General features: G+C 39.9%; 2 protein-coding genes across 3 annotated transcripts in view; one reads left to right on the top strand and one right to left on the bottom strand.

Moving 5' to 3' along the window:
- The window catches only part of ATXN7 (ataxin 7), a 76,349-nt gene extending 74,493 nt beyond the window's left edge, over positions 1–1,856 (bottom strand). For both annotated transcript variants that reach the window (XM_035337336.1, XM_035337340.1), the window contains exon 1: positions 1,759–1,856. The gene's annotated coding sequence lies outside the window, so the exon portion shown is untranslated. The remainder of the gene's footprint in view (positions 1–1,758) is intronic.
- On the top strand, positions 1,845–10,307 carry THOC7 (THO complex 7). The gene is made up of 8 exons (XM_035337344.1): positions 1,845–1,997; positions 2,232–2,349; positions 3,167–3,294; positions 3,634–3,720; positions 4,922–4,979; positions 8,525–8,591; positions 8,712–8,781; positions 9,928–10,307. The coding sequence occupies exons 1-8, from the start codon at positions 1,979–1,981 to the stop codon at positions 9,993–9,995; spliced, it is 615 nt and encodes a 204-aa protein (XP_035193235.1). The 5' UTR covers positions 1,845–1,978; the 3' UTR covers positions 9,996–10,307.
- Positions 10,308–13,596: the final 3,289 nt, after the last annotated feature.

Raw genomic sequence — 13,596 nt, 5'->3', positions numbered from 1 at the left:
AACGCTGAATGACAAACAAAAAGTGAGAAAGGATTATACTGGATTAAATGACAGAAAATAACACAAAAGTACTCTAACTTTACTAAAGAAATAATTGTGGATTCTCACCTACAATACTCTCCAGTTCTGATCAACTTCTCGTGCCAGGAGAAATGGAAAGAGCACAGAGAAGGGCCAAGAAGAATACTAAGTCTTCTTAAGACTGGGATGCTTCAAGATGTTGAAGATCCTAGTTCCAAGAGGCAATCAATGGGTAAAGAGGGAAAGGCAGCAACAAACCGCACTGCATAAAACTTGTGTAGAGGAGTTCACCTAGGCCTTCTTCTCTCCCTGTGCCAGATATATGAGGGCTGTATCAGAGGGACCAATGTCTTAGGAAAAGCAAAGGATTTTGTCAAATCAGGTATATTAAATAGAAAAAAATGAAGAAAATAACCTCTTTTTAGTAGCACATACATAGTTCATGAATTCATGGTCCATTCTTTGGTCCAAACTTTGTATAACTGAATAGGCAGATTTTCACATAAAATTGTATGACTCACAAATCACATATTGAGTAATACATGTAGATGGCAAGAACAGAAATTACTTATCTAGATTTTCTACATCGGAAATCGTTTATTCTCAAAGGTTCAGATAGTGTTTCAATGAACCCTCACTGGAGCACTTTCCCAATATCACCTTCCAAAGAACCTGACCAGTTACCACCACTGAAGGCAAAGTACTGGCTCAAAACCACCTAGCAATACGGAAACTCCTGTTAAGTACCTCTATCCAGAACAAAAAAAGAACCTGTAATTGTTCACAGCTCTGAAAGCAGTAAAACAGATTACACTGCACGCTGACTTTGTTCTCTTCTTACCTCTATTTTCTGCACCACCCTGGAGCTGTCGGTGCAAGGCCCTGCAGAGAACAAGCCCGCAAACCTGCTGCGTCCAAGCCAAAACCACGCGGGAGTACCGGGGTGGCAGGCCTTGGATGTATGCCTCACCTATCACTACTATAGCAGGACATACATTACAGTAATGTTGCCAACTTTAGCATGGCATAAGTGTCCAAGTCTCTGGTCCGAAAAGCCAAAACTTAACACTTGATACCAGTAACACTGCCATATCTGCAGACACCCAAGCGCGGTGCCAGCTTTGGTTAGCTTGTCAGGGCAGGAAGAAGCAGCTTTCGTTACTACCCACTGCTGACAGCCAAACTCCCCAGGAAACGTACCAGAAAAAAAGATCGTTGCATCCCTAGCACTAGATGGGCTTTGAAGTCCCTTCCAACCCAAGCCATCCCGTGACGCCAAGCCATCCTGATCCAAGCCCTGCTGCTTGACCTCTTGGCGTTGTGCTCCAGAGGGACGACCCCGAGTGCAGACAAGGGTCCATCCAGCAGGCCCCCACACTCCCCTAAGGGCACATCCATGCCCCCGCCATGCCGCGGCCACCCCACTGCCCTCCGCCTCCACGGTGCCAGCCACCCTCGATGAACCCCGACCCCCAGGACCCCGCAGCGGGGTCCGCAGGACCAGGAGGACGAAGCCACTGAAGTGGCGGTGGCAGCGGCCTCATGACGAGGTCTCGAGGGGCTCGGCGAGGCGTGCGGGCTGCGCGTCGAGGCCAGGGCGCCATGTGCCGGGGGCATGGCGGGGCGGCCGGCCGGGGGGCGGCGGGGGGCTCGGGGCCGGGGAGGTGGAGCCTGGCTCGGGGCGGGGGGGGGGGGGGGGGGGGGGCTCTCCGCTTCCCTCCCCCGCCGGCCCCTCACCTGGCGGGGCTGCCCCTCACCAGGGAGCCGCTTCGTCGCCCGCCGGCCCTCCCCAGCCGCCGCCGCCAACGCCGCCGCCCGTCCTCTGTCACCGCCGCCGCCGCCGCTCAGGCCCCGGCCGCCGCCGCCTCCCCCTCCATGGCGGCCGCTCCCGCCGGCTGCATTGTGGGAGCTGACCTCACTCCCTGCCGCCGCCCCGCCGCCTCCGCCGCTCGCCGCCATGGGGGCCGTGACCGACGGTGAGACCTCCCTCCTTCCTGCCCTTCTTCTCTTCCTCGTCCCCTCCCCGGCCCCCAGCCGACCCCACAAACCCCCGGCCCCTTTTCCCCAGCCTCCCCCTCCTCCCCCCCCCGCCCGCCTCCATCGCGGGCCCCGGCCTCCTCCCGCTGCCTCCCGCCTCTCCGCAGGTCCTCCCGGGTTAACCTGGCCCGGGACAGGCATTAAAAACGCCTTTTCACTTTTCTTTTCCTCAGATGAAGTTATCCGCAAACGGCTTTTAATCGATGGCGACGGGGCGGGTGACGACCGGCGGATCAATTTGTTGGTGAAGAGTTTCATTAAGTGGTGCAATTCCGGATCTCAGGAGGAAGGGTATTTGTTTTCTCGTTTGGGTTTTGGAGTAATTAGTCTGCGTTTCGGTGGGAAATTGGGCTTGATCTGTTTTGAAAAAGGAAGTCTGCTATGTTAAAATGCACACATCTGCTTCTCTCCTTTGGCTCTGTGGTGTTTCCAGGACAAAGGCAGGGGGTTACGGTAGGAGATGAGGACTAGAGGTGGTTCAAAACTTACTCAACAAACCCTCACGAAATCTAACAATGCTCTGAATGTCCTCAAGATTGCCTTGTTTTTTCATGATCCAGCAGTTACGTTATTACAGCAGGATCGTGACTTGAATATTTTAGGTGGCGGTTGTGCATTTGTTCTGCTAGGCAAGGGCAGCGCTGGTTTTGTGTCTGCTTCTGCTGGTCTTTATTTTTAAAAAACAGACCAAAGCAGTGAGGGCAATAATGCGTGTTCTGCCGTGGGGGCCATTCTAGGAACAGATGTCAATTCCAGGAGGACAGCGTGTAACGATGGCACATACAGTGAAACACTGGAGTATAAAAATGCTAATCTTGGTGGTCACAGAGCCAGGCGTAGCTGGGAAGTGTACAAGGCCTGGATCAGCCTGCCCAGTGCTTTAACACCAGCTTTGCACCTTGTAAGACATCATGATAGAGTTACTTGATACGGTGTTTCCGACTGCACTTCCAAAAATTATACATTGAATCTTTGAAATATTTTATTTGTTTAATAATTACTGTTGTTTAGCTGTTTCTTACATTACCTGAGGCTTTGTTTTCTTGTTAGATAGAAGCAGGCAGGTATTTTCATGCTGCTTAGGAATGAATGTTTTGTCTGCTTTCAGTTACAGTCAGTACCAACGAATGCTGAGTACTTTATCACAGTGTGAATTTTCGATGGGAAAAACTCTTCTGGTATATGACATGAACCTGAGAGAAATGGAAAATTATGAAAAAATCTATAAGGATATAGGTAAAGATGAGAAAATACTACTTCTTTTTTATCTTGTTGACTATTTTTCTTTCATGAAGAAACTAGAGCCAGTTCTGGTGAACATAATATATATATGATGAATAATTTATTTATTTTTAAATAGCACTCATGCTTACCTTGTAAGCCTCTCATCCACATGTAAAATACATATAAATAAAAGCTTTAAAAACCTATTGAAGGGTATGTAGTTTTGAAGCTCAAGGAATTAGCAGGCCACCATATCAAAAACAGCTCTTTATATTTTTATAGTCTAGTAGAATGGCTTGTTGACATGTGTTGTTTGACTTGCGTATAACTCTGTATATCTTCTTGTTAAAGAAAATAGTATAGCTGCAGCACATGAGAAGATTTCTGAATGCAAGAAACAAATCCTGCAAGCAAAAAGAATTAGAAAAAATCGCCAGGGTAAGAAGCATCATCTGTATTTACAGTGGGTGATTTCATACATTGTACCAGAAAATAGATTATACATTTTTGAAGATGCATTGGAAAGTACTACCATCATCAATATTATATCCATTCTGGTGGGTTTCATACCCACTACTATAAGTTTGGTGGATGAGCCAGGAAAAGTTGAGCCAGCAGATCTCAGTGACATACAACATCAGGAAGTTCAGAGAGTTGTTTTCAGGCCAAAGGAAAAAAAAAAAAAAAAGAATCCAATGGCAATTCAGGTGATGTAAGTACTAAAGCACATTATTAAAAGCAAGACAAACAAATTAAATAGGCTTATATCCAGCACTGAAAATCTTACAAGTCTATGGAAGATCGTGCCTTAGCTTACACAAGAATAATTATGCCAGTTGCAGACCCACCAACTCTATATGTAGCCTTACAATATACCTCAAACCAGGTATAAGAGGTGTATTTGTTCCCTACTCTTAGAAGTACGTGCCGGTAATTTCAGTTGAAACTTTCCTATCAGTTGAAAACTTCAGTTGAAGTTTTCCTATCTGAATAAGGTCTTTAGCATACGTACAATATTACCGTTAGGAAATGTCTATGTTAGTTGCCTATATGAGCATAACGTTGTTCTTAACATGCAAAATATTAAACAAACACATCCAGTTGTTTCTCTTGTAATATTCTATATTTTCTCTAAAAACCTTAAATATTTGTGTAGTATCTTATCAACAGTTATGTATATATATATATAAAATATGGTATCTAAAAGCAGTATTTATGAATCATACACAAAAGACCAAGCGTGCAACAAAGCAGAGTTATCTAAAGGTCGTGTTTTCTGGCCTCATCTTTTACAAATCACTAGTACTGGGTAAGCTTGAGTGAGTAAATAATAGCTTACAATCATATGTGAAGTTTATTTAAAACAGCTTTTGATGTGATCGTCTACTTTTAAATGTATGTATAATACATTTATATCATACACTTTTGAAAGTGTATGATATAAATTATATACACTTTAATATGTATTTTTGCTTGAACACTTATGTTTGTGTATCAGCTATTACGTACCAATTTGAAAATATTAAAACAATTTCTCAGGAAGTAGAAAGAACAGGTACTATGCTATGGTGTGAAAGTTTTAATTCTTCAATCTGTATTTTAGAATTGCTTTGACTAATAACATTTCGATTTCTTTCAGAATATGATGCATTGGCCAAAGTAATACAGCACCATCCAGACAGACATGAAACACTGAAGTAAGTATGAGACTGCATTAAAGTATAATAACCCAGCAAGTTAGAAATCATGAGATTTGAGATTTCCTTGGTTTCACAGTTTGACCTTTCCTTGCTGTTACATAATTTCTTTTGACACAAGAAAAACTTAGGTTTCATTTTAAAATTGTGCCCATATGAGCTTTCTTTAATTAATCTCCATCTGTATGGATTCAGAAGCATTGCTAATAATTTTGTATTTGAAATTTTTCCATTGTTAAGGTGAATGAGTGAACTCAGATGTAAATGCACGACAGTTTATCAGTGACAAGTTGATCAGGAGAGAGAGATAGCACGGCAGTACTGTAAAGTGCACCAGCAAGTAATTGTGCAGAATATATATCACACAGGCAAGTAAGATAGAATTATAGAAAGCAGGAGAAAGCTTTTAGGTTTGTTCTATGTTTTTCTTGTAGTAGTTGTTCCTGCATGCCCGGTTATAAATCACTACCACAATATACCACAATATAACCTGCCCTAGCACATAGATTAGACCTACCTGCTGTCCAGTGTGTCCTGATTACAACTTAGAGTATTACTTGTGTCATAGTTGGATTTGGATCACTGTTTGTGCTTTTGGGTCATTCTGAATAATCTTGGGGAGATCACCTTTTGAACTTTATCAAGCCACAAAAACATTCCATCTGTGAGTTTGTTCTTTACGTGATTGAAGATGTATCACTGGATTACTTTCTCATTTAAATGCAACTTGTGCCTATCCTGATGTCTTCTTCCAATTAAATTATTTCACGTTCTATGGTGTTTTATAGCAAAAGGAAGGTTTTTGATCATATTATTACCCTAATATAAACATTGTTATAGCTATAAATTTCTGGGACTATTTCACACACTTCTCTTTTGAATGTTTTTTTTTTTTTGTGCCTTTGATTTTGCTACCACAATTTGGATTATTTCAGTCCATTCTCATGTGGCTGAGCTACTTCTCACTTCATTTGTCAGTATATACCATTTATCAAGTGAGACTTCATAATAAAGAATTATTACAAGTGAAACAACACTTTTTTTTTTTAAAAAAAAAAAAGAAGATTCTGGGCTGTTTAGATTTTTGGGGGGCAGTTTTAATTTTGTGCAACACATCCAGTGTAAATTTCTTAGGCAAAGCTAGGAATGACAGTAAGTTACAGCTAGTAAATTTAGCATTTTGTCTTCTTCTTAAACTTCATTTTCTCATCTCTTTACAAGGGTATATTGTCAGAAATACCAGTGTGCTCATGCACTATAAGTGTCTACAATATATGCCCTATTGTCCTTAGTTCTTTCTATTTGTAGTCAAAGATACAGACTTGAACTATAACAGATTGAGTCTCCATTTTACAGATTTTATAAATAGAACATAATAATGGAAAAAAAAAGTTTGAAAGGAACTTGCTTCAAAGGTATTTCAGATTTAACTAACCTCTCCAAGTGAACACTAGATTCAGAAGCTAGATGAAGTTTTCCTCTAGTGTTTTTATTGCAAAGCTTTCTTTCAGTCCAGTTTGAGGCAAGTATACAGAAAAATCAGGTACTGTGAATCAAGAAAGACCACCCTTAAATCAGAGTGGAGGAAGCCTTGCTAACAATATCATGAACTCAATCACTGAAAACACTAGAGAAAATGTCTTGTGAGGAAAAGTGTCATAGTTTATCACAAGAGTTACATTTATTGCTTTTGCAGGTCATATGACACAATAGGACAAAGTTCAGAGAATAATTTTTCTATGCTTTTAAGGGACTATTTCTTGGAACAACTAGTCCTGCAGCACAAAAGAAGAGAAGCAGCTATTGACTTAGTCAAGAGTAATGCACAGTAGCCAATTCAGGAAGTGTCAGGAGCTGAACCACTAAATGACAGTACCCACGGTGTAATTAGCTGCAGTATCAGAAGAGCTGTGACAGCACTGAGAAATGACACTGTCTTATAAAAGGAGATATAAAAATGAGAAGATTAGGCAAAGATTTTCTGGAGCTGAAAGTAAAAGTAGTAAAACACCAGGTGTAACTTGGATGTAGCTAGAAAATTGCATGTCTTCTCACAGTCTTAAAGCTGACAGCAAGGCATAAACAGCAACGTTTGGCAAAATAGAAGCCTTTCAGAAAGTAGAAGCCAGATACTAGTGAAATAATTGAATAAGCCCATAATCTGCTAGCCTGTTTCCATTATAGGAAGGTTTAAATGTGACATCCAGCCCTCTTTGAAGCATTCCCCTCAAGATACCAGTACACAGCTTCAAGAAAAAAAATAAAAAAAAGAAAGAAAAAAAAAAAGAAAAAAGAAAAAGACAACCCCAAAAGTGCTACCCTTAGGTAGCACTAAACCAGAACTTTTCTCCAACCATCACGAGTTACTCAGGACTGGAAGGTTTTTGTGATTCCCTGCCCAGACCGGTTGCAATAGCTGTCAGTGCTTCAGAAAAAAAATCTTTATTCCCTTGCTGACCTCTATATGTCTCTGCCTGCTAATTAATCAGGGATGGTCAGCCTTAAATCCACCTGACCTGTAAAGAAACATTGTTCTCATCTTATTGAGCATAAATTATAGTAGACATTACAGGAAATCGTGAAGGGCAGAACTGGAGGTTTTTGAGTGTGGCTGTTGATTCCTCATCCTCATCTGAAAGCTAGTCAGCATTACAGTACCGGTTATTTACCCTATCAAAAAGGATTTTGGTGGACCACAGTGGGTCCAAATAAGAATCAAAACCAATCAGATGCTTGCAGAAAGGTCGTAAAAAAAAGAATCAAAACCAATCAGATGCTTGCAGAAAGGTCGTAAAAAGGGCTGGACAGATTACATATGTCAAAAGGATAAGAATAAAAACAAAGAATATTGATGTTGCATGCTTCCTTTATCTCTTAGTTCCATTATATCTTAATTTTCCATTAAAATAAAAACTGGGATTGGAGAAAGAAGTACTTATATGGATTACAGCAATAAAAGTATTAAATTCTGTTTGCTGAGACATAAGCTAAATGCTTACTGCAAAGATTGTGTGTTCTCCACTGCTATATCTGGTCAGGCCGTTGTCAGAGATAAGGTACTTGGCGATGTGTTTGAGTCAAGTCTGGCAAGTGTTGTGTGTGTGTGTTGGCTATATCAGTTTATCAGTTACGTTCTCCACACTGATGCTGTTTTTATTAATCTACTCCTGTCAACATAAAGAAACTGAACTAGCAAGGCCTAGGAAAATACCCCAGGTGTTTAGTGTAACCTGCTTATTTAAATGTTATTTTATGGTCAAGAAATAATACATATACAGGCCGAATGCCCAGTGTACAGTTGCATTCCAGCTTGGTAGCCTTGTTTTCTATAAAAGTAATGAAATTATAAGTTTATGACATTATAGCTTAACCACTTATGTAAAGTAGCCTTGCTTATATGCCATTTAATTTATTATACTTTGTTTACCTTTGCATTGCTATTACCTATGCTATTTATTTAATGGTTCTTTTTCTACTTAGTTCAAATTTATTTTTCAAGACATTCACAGAACTGCTTTAAAAATACTGTGACAACTTCTTTTCAGGCAGCTGGAAGCTTTGGGGAAAGAACTTCAACATCTTTCTCACATTAAAGAAAACGTTGAAGATAAGGTAGGTTTTTCATAGAGATTGTTATATAATTATTTAATTGGAACATAATTAATTGATGGTCTGCTATGAGTTGGTTGGTTGTATCTCTCAGCTTTCTAAATATATACTTCATCATTCCAGCTGGAGCTGAGAAGAAAGCAGTTTCATGTTCTCCTGAGCACCATCCATGAGCTTCAGCAAACATTGGAAAGTAAGTGGTGTCCTTAAGTGATATATATAGGGGTTGGGTGTCAGCAGATCACAAGTAATGACAGTTTCTAGCAGTGGACTAGCTATGTGCAATTGAAGATGGTGAACTCTTGCATCGGCAACATCTATTTCCAGTCTGAGTCTGTTCAGACTTTTTTTTTAAATTCTACAAGCTAGCCACTCTTATCTACTGACTAGCCTTAGGCTGTAGGCAACAGACTTCTTTAAAAACTTCAAAATGTGGAGACTGTGAAGACTGAGAATAGCTATTTCAAGTGTGATTTTTTTTTTTAAACAAAAGATAATCTCGTGCATAGTTTCCAAACTTTCTTGTATAATTCAGGGTTCAGTAATATTGAACTCAGGGTATCATTGGAGGTATTACTAAGAATAAATCGGAATATAGAAAAGCCAAATGACTTACCTGCTCAGGCAGGAAGCCTGTAACAGAGCAGAAAATAAAACGGTCAAACACGATCTAAATTGAGGAATGCAGTCATTAATCTTTTATCATACAAGGAATATTTTTAAATCGGTGTTTACGGTTCATGCTCTAAGATAGGCAATATTGTTTTAAATATTATTTGCTGAATATTTGCCATGTCTTTTAAAGACACAATAGTTGATACAGTCTGTGGAATGTGACCTGATTAACATACACAGGTGGCTATAAGAGCAGACTTTCATTCTCTAAGGCCCTTTAGATCTTCTTAAGCAGAATGAACAGTTAATCCTAGGTGCACTTTAGCAGAAGGTTACTGTTATTAAAGTGTTACTAACGCTTAGGTAGTAGTCTCTAAAATATATTTTCATATGGGTATATGGTTTACCTTTACCATAGGCCTAGGATTTTGTTAAAGAAATGTCTAGGATTTTGTTAAAGAAATAACAGCTTAGTGGAAGGCACAACTTTATATGAAATAAGCCATCAATAAACAAAGATAAAGCGTGTAATTTGAATCAATCTGGCACCATTTGCTTGAATTGATCCTATAGGATTTAACCCATGTTTCCTGTAATAGCTGTAGCATATATCAGCTTTAAACTTCAGGAGGATTTTTTTTAAGCTTGACCATAGCATTTTTTTTCAATATAGTCCATAAATATAATTTAAGCATATTTGACTAATGATAATATATTATTTTAGATGATGAAAAACTTTCAGAAGCTGAAGAATCTCAAGAAACCCAGATGGAAACAGAGACCAAACAGTAGATATGTTGTGAAAACCACTGAAGAATGTCCAAGTATCTTCACTTTGTGTTCAAGCCAGTAGTAAAAGAGCAGGAGCTAAAAACTTTTTGTATTGCTCCTGTGAATTTTTATACAAAAATGTTTTGCTTATGTTTTGTTTTGCTGGTGCTTCAGGTAAAAACAGTTCCAGGTCTGTACAGGCAGACACTTTGTGTTAGTCCACAAACTTTGTAAACCAAAACACATTTCTTGTCAAAGGGTGAATCTTCTGTACAGTATTTGTGAACTAATATGTTTGCAAAACAGTGTCAATAAAAGGTGTTTACAAACACTCTTCTATTATTTAGTAGGCCATGAGTCTAATAGCAAAGGCTTTTTTTGTTACTTGATTTTGCACTGGTGTCAGTGCACGGTTGCACAAGTCCCAGTTTCCATACCATAGTCCAGATGGGATCTAAAACAGAACAAAGGTCTTATTTTTTTCAAACTAGCTGCCGTTTTAGAACTTGTGTGTGACTAGACTAGAATTTGCTAATCTAATTCTGTAGAAATTATTTGGTTTATATGAATATTTGTCAAGGGGTGTAAGACAGCAAAAATCATACTGTACTGTTTTTTTCCTTAAGCCAATGCAAAGAACTGCAGTGATCTGTGCAACCATGTCAAAAGTCACATTTTAAACTGACACGTTTAAAACTGCTGTCTAAGTGCTTTGTTCTTGTAGAACCAGGAGTCTAATTCTGGTAACACTTGTTATCTGCTTCTGGATTTTCTCTGTTAAAATATTATGAATTGCATCATAGTTCCTGAAACAGGAACAGTGAACACTGACAGTGGAACCCTTCCTTCATCATGATGACAAAAGTAATATGTAGGGCTACAAGTGTAATATTAAAGAATATCAGATACTGTTATTAATAGGTGGAATGTATCCACCTGGACTGTCCTGTACCTTGCAGCTGAGCAGTTTGCTGGGAGGTAAGAAATACAGGTGACTACCTTCCCAGCAGAAGAGAATTGAGTGTGCTTTGGAAGATTTTGTAAGACGGGGAAGGAACAAGGGGCAGTAGCAGGTCATGTCAGTACCTGTTAGCTGTGTTCTAAAATCACCTGTTAAATCAACCCTTCCAGTGGTTTGGGCAAGGGAACACATTTTGGATCTAGCTCAGACTGTGATGTAAGTGTATGTGGTTAAAGTACAACAACATTACACAGAATGGAGCCTCCTCCTCAAACTAGGTGGCAGGTGAGAGGGATTTCTGGGGCTGGAGCTTTGGACTTCTGTCTAAACGCCGTGTAATTCTCAATCTCAGTGGCTGTGGATCTGCGTGCATTGGGCTGCACAGACGTATCTGAGCTTGTTTTGCTTGCATTCCAAGTTTGCTAAAGGCAAGCCAGCTGAATGAGAAGTTGTACAACTTCAGTAGCACAGTGCAGCTCTGGACTTAGAAGCTGTCAAAAGTCTTCTAGTTCACAGCTGGTCAACTTAGAACACAGGAAGCTCAGTTTTGCCTGTGTAGACATGCACTGCTTCTTGTGCTCTTAAGGTTTTGCAGACTGGGGCGGGGGTGGTGGTAAGCAAACAAAAAGGATTTCATATGAAAAATACACTGTCAAAGTATTTACTGTTCTGTGTTTTTTTCCCCACTCCTAACAACAGTGAACAGTAAAATATTTTGTGAAGCAGCAATACTAAATTATTGCTAAATCAGGGAGGAGTCACCTTCATGAATTATGAGGATCATAAATGACAAAGTCTGAAGACACTTTTAAAGTGTATTAATTTTTTTTGTTGTTGAAAGGCCTTCTGTCAGCCACAGGAGTGGGTGACATTTAACAACTAACACTGGTTTCCATAACAGCAGCAGCATGAAAAAAATAATATTTTCCTATTCATTATTTTAGAGTGTTCTTTGGAAATTATTTGGACCACTCTCCAGGAACTTGGACTGATCTCACTAATCTCAAGTTCTTGCACTGAACCTGACCAGAAACATGCCAGTGTGTCAGTCTGCCCACATAGTAATACATACACAGAATTGAAACTTGCACTTGAAGCAATACAAACATATGGCAAAGGAAGGAATATATTCTACTTTGAATTACAGTGATGCAATCTTGAAAAGAAATTACTGCCCTAGAAAATCAACTCGCCCTAGTGCAGCATGGCAGCAAGAGGTTGGTGTTACCATACTGCCTTGGAGAGTAACCAGAAAAAGTATGACATCAATTCATTGCAAATGCAGCCTCAGTGGGACATCCACAATCTTTGCTCCTATTTTTTTTTTCCTCCAGTATTTATACCTCTAACTTTTTGAGCACTGGATTTGTACCAAAACAGAAACAAAACCAAATGAGGCTGTAATGCCAGGCAGTGTTTAAAACCACTCTGTTATTAAGCAACAAGTTCCAGGTTCTAATCTGCTCTGCCTAAGTTGAAAATACATACCTGACTTCTCCTTCATTCTTCTGATGAATTAATTTGTCATATTTCCAAGGCACAGATGATTGTCACTGTTTCATCCCTGCCTGGAAAGCTGTCCTGCTATGATGTTTCTTACCTTCATTGACTTGATGTACACATATATAGATCTGTACACATATAAACTCCAGATCTCAATAGCCATGCTATTTAAATAAGAAAATTTTATGTTTTTATGATCTACCTCATCCCTATCTGAGCTGAAAGATTACTACTTGTCTAAATGCTACATCTTAATTTCATTGCCATACAGATGCAAAAATACAGGCAGAAAGAGATGCTGAAGTGACAAGCTGACATTTTCTATGCTGGGACTTGTTTTTCTGTCCTCTCCAAACAAAAGAGAGGTAGAGGGAGAGTGGAACACTGGACAGAATTGATAACTTGAGCAGAATTTTTAGACAAAGATTTAGCAAGAAGGGAGAGAAAGAAGGTCACAGTGACACACTGCCAAGTGATGGGATCTCTCTGAAACCATGGTAATTTGAAGACAGCTGCTGACAGTAAAGAAAATTGCAAAACTATAGCCCAAAATTTTATGATAGAAATTAATTGTATTAGATATTTGTCATGCAAGCTTTCTAGCTGTCACAACTGACTTGTACCATCCTTTCCACCACTCCTTTATTTCAAGCTCAGAAGGTTTTTTTGGGGAAAGGAAAAGCGAAATAAATACAAGTAGTATTAGTTTTGCTCTGGGAACCTGAGTGCTTTTTATTTTACAGAATATGTGCATCAGGGAAATCCTGTACTAGTATATGAGCCACTGAAAACATATATACAACAGACACCAGGGAAAGCAAGTCAGAAATAAGGAAGTTCTCTATCTTTCATGCTTCATCCCAATTGCCAGACATGTTCTTGGGTTACCTCAACCTTCATTTCCCAGGTCTATTTTAATAAACTTTAATCCATGTCTAGATGTCCCTAGAAGTGCCACTCACAGCCCAGGCCCGTGTGTTGCCAGGCGCTGTGCAAAGGCAGAACAAAACAGCCCCTCCTGCCCCAAGGCACCAGGCAGTGCCGCAACAGCCGGGACTTAAAGCCATTTTGGTGCAGTGCCCTGAGCAGAGCACACACCACGGCTCACCTGCAAGTACCCTGCTGTTTGCCCTGACCTGGCATCCCGCAGCTGCCTGC

Source organism: Oxyura jamaicensis, chromosome 12, assembly GCF_011077185.1.
Source record: "Oxyura jamaicensis isolate SHBP4307 breed ruddy duck chromosome 12, BPBGC_Ojam_1.0, whole genome shotgun sequence".
In the NCBI taxonomy this organism is placed as follows: Eukaryota; Metazoa; Chordata; class Aves; order Anseriformes; family Anatidae; genus Oxyura; species Oxyura jamaicensis.
Note: the sequence above shows the minus strand (reverse complement) of the source record. Positions and strands in the feature narration are given on the sequence as shown.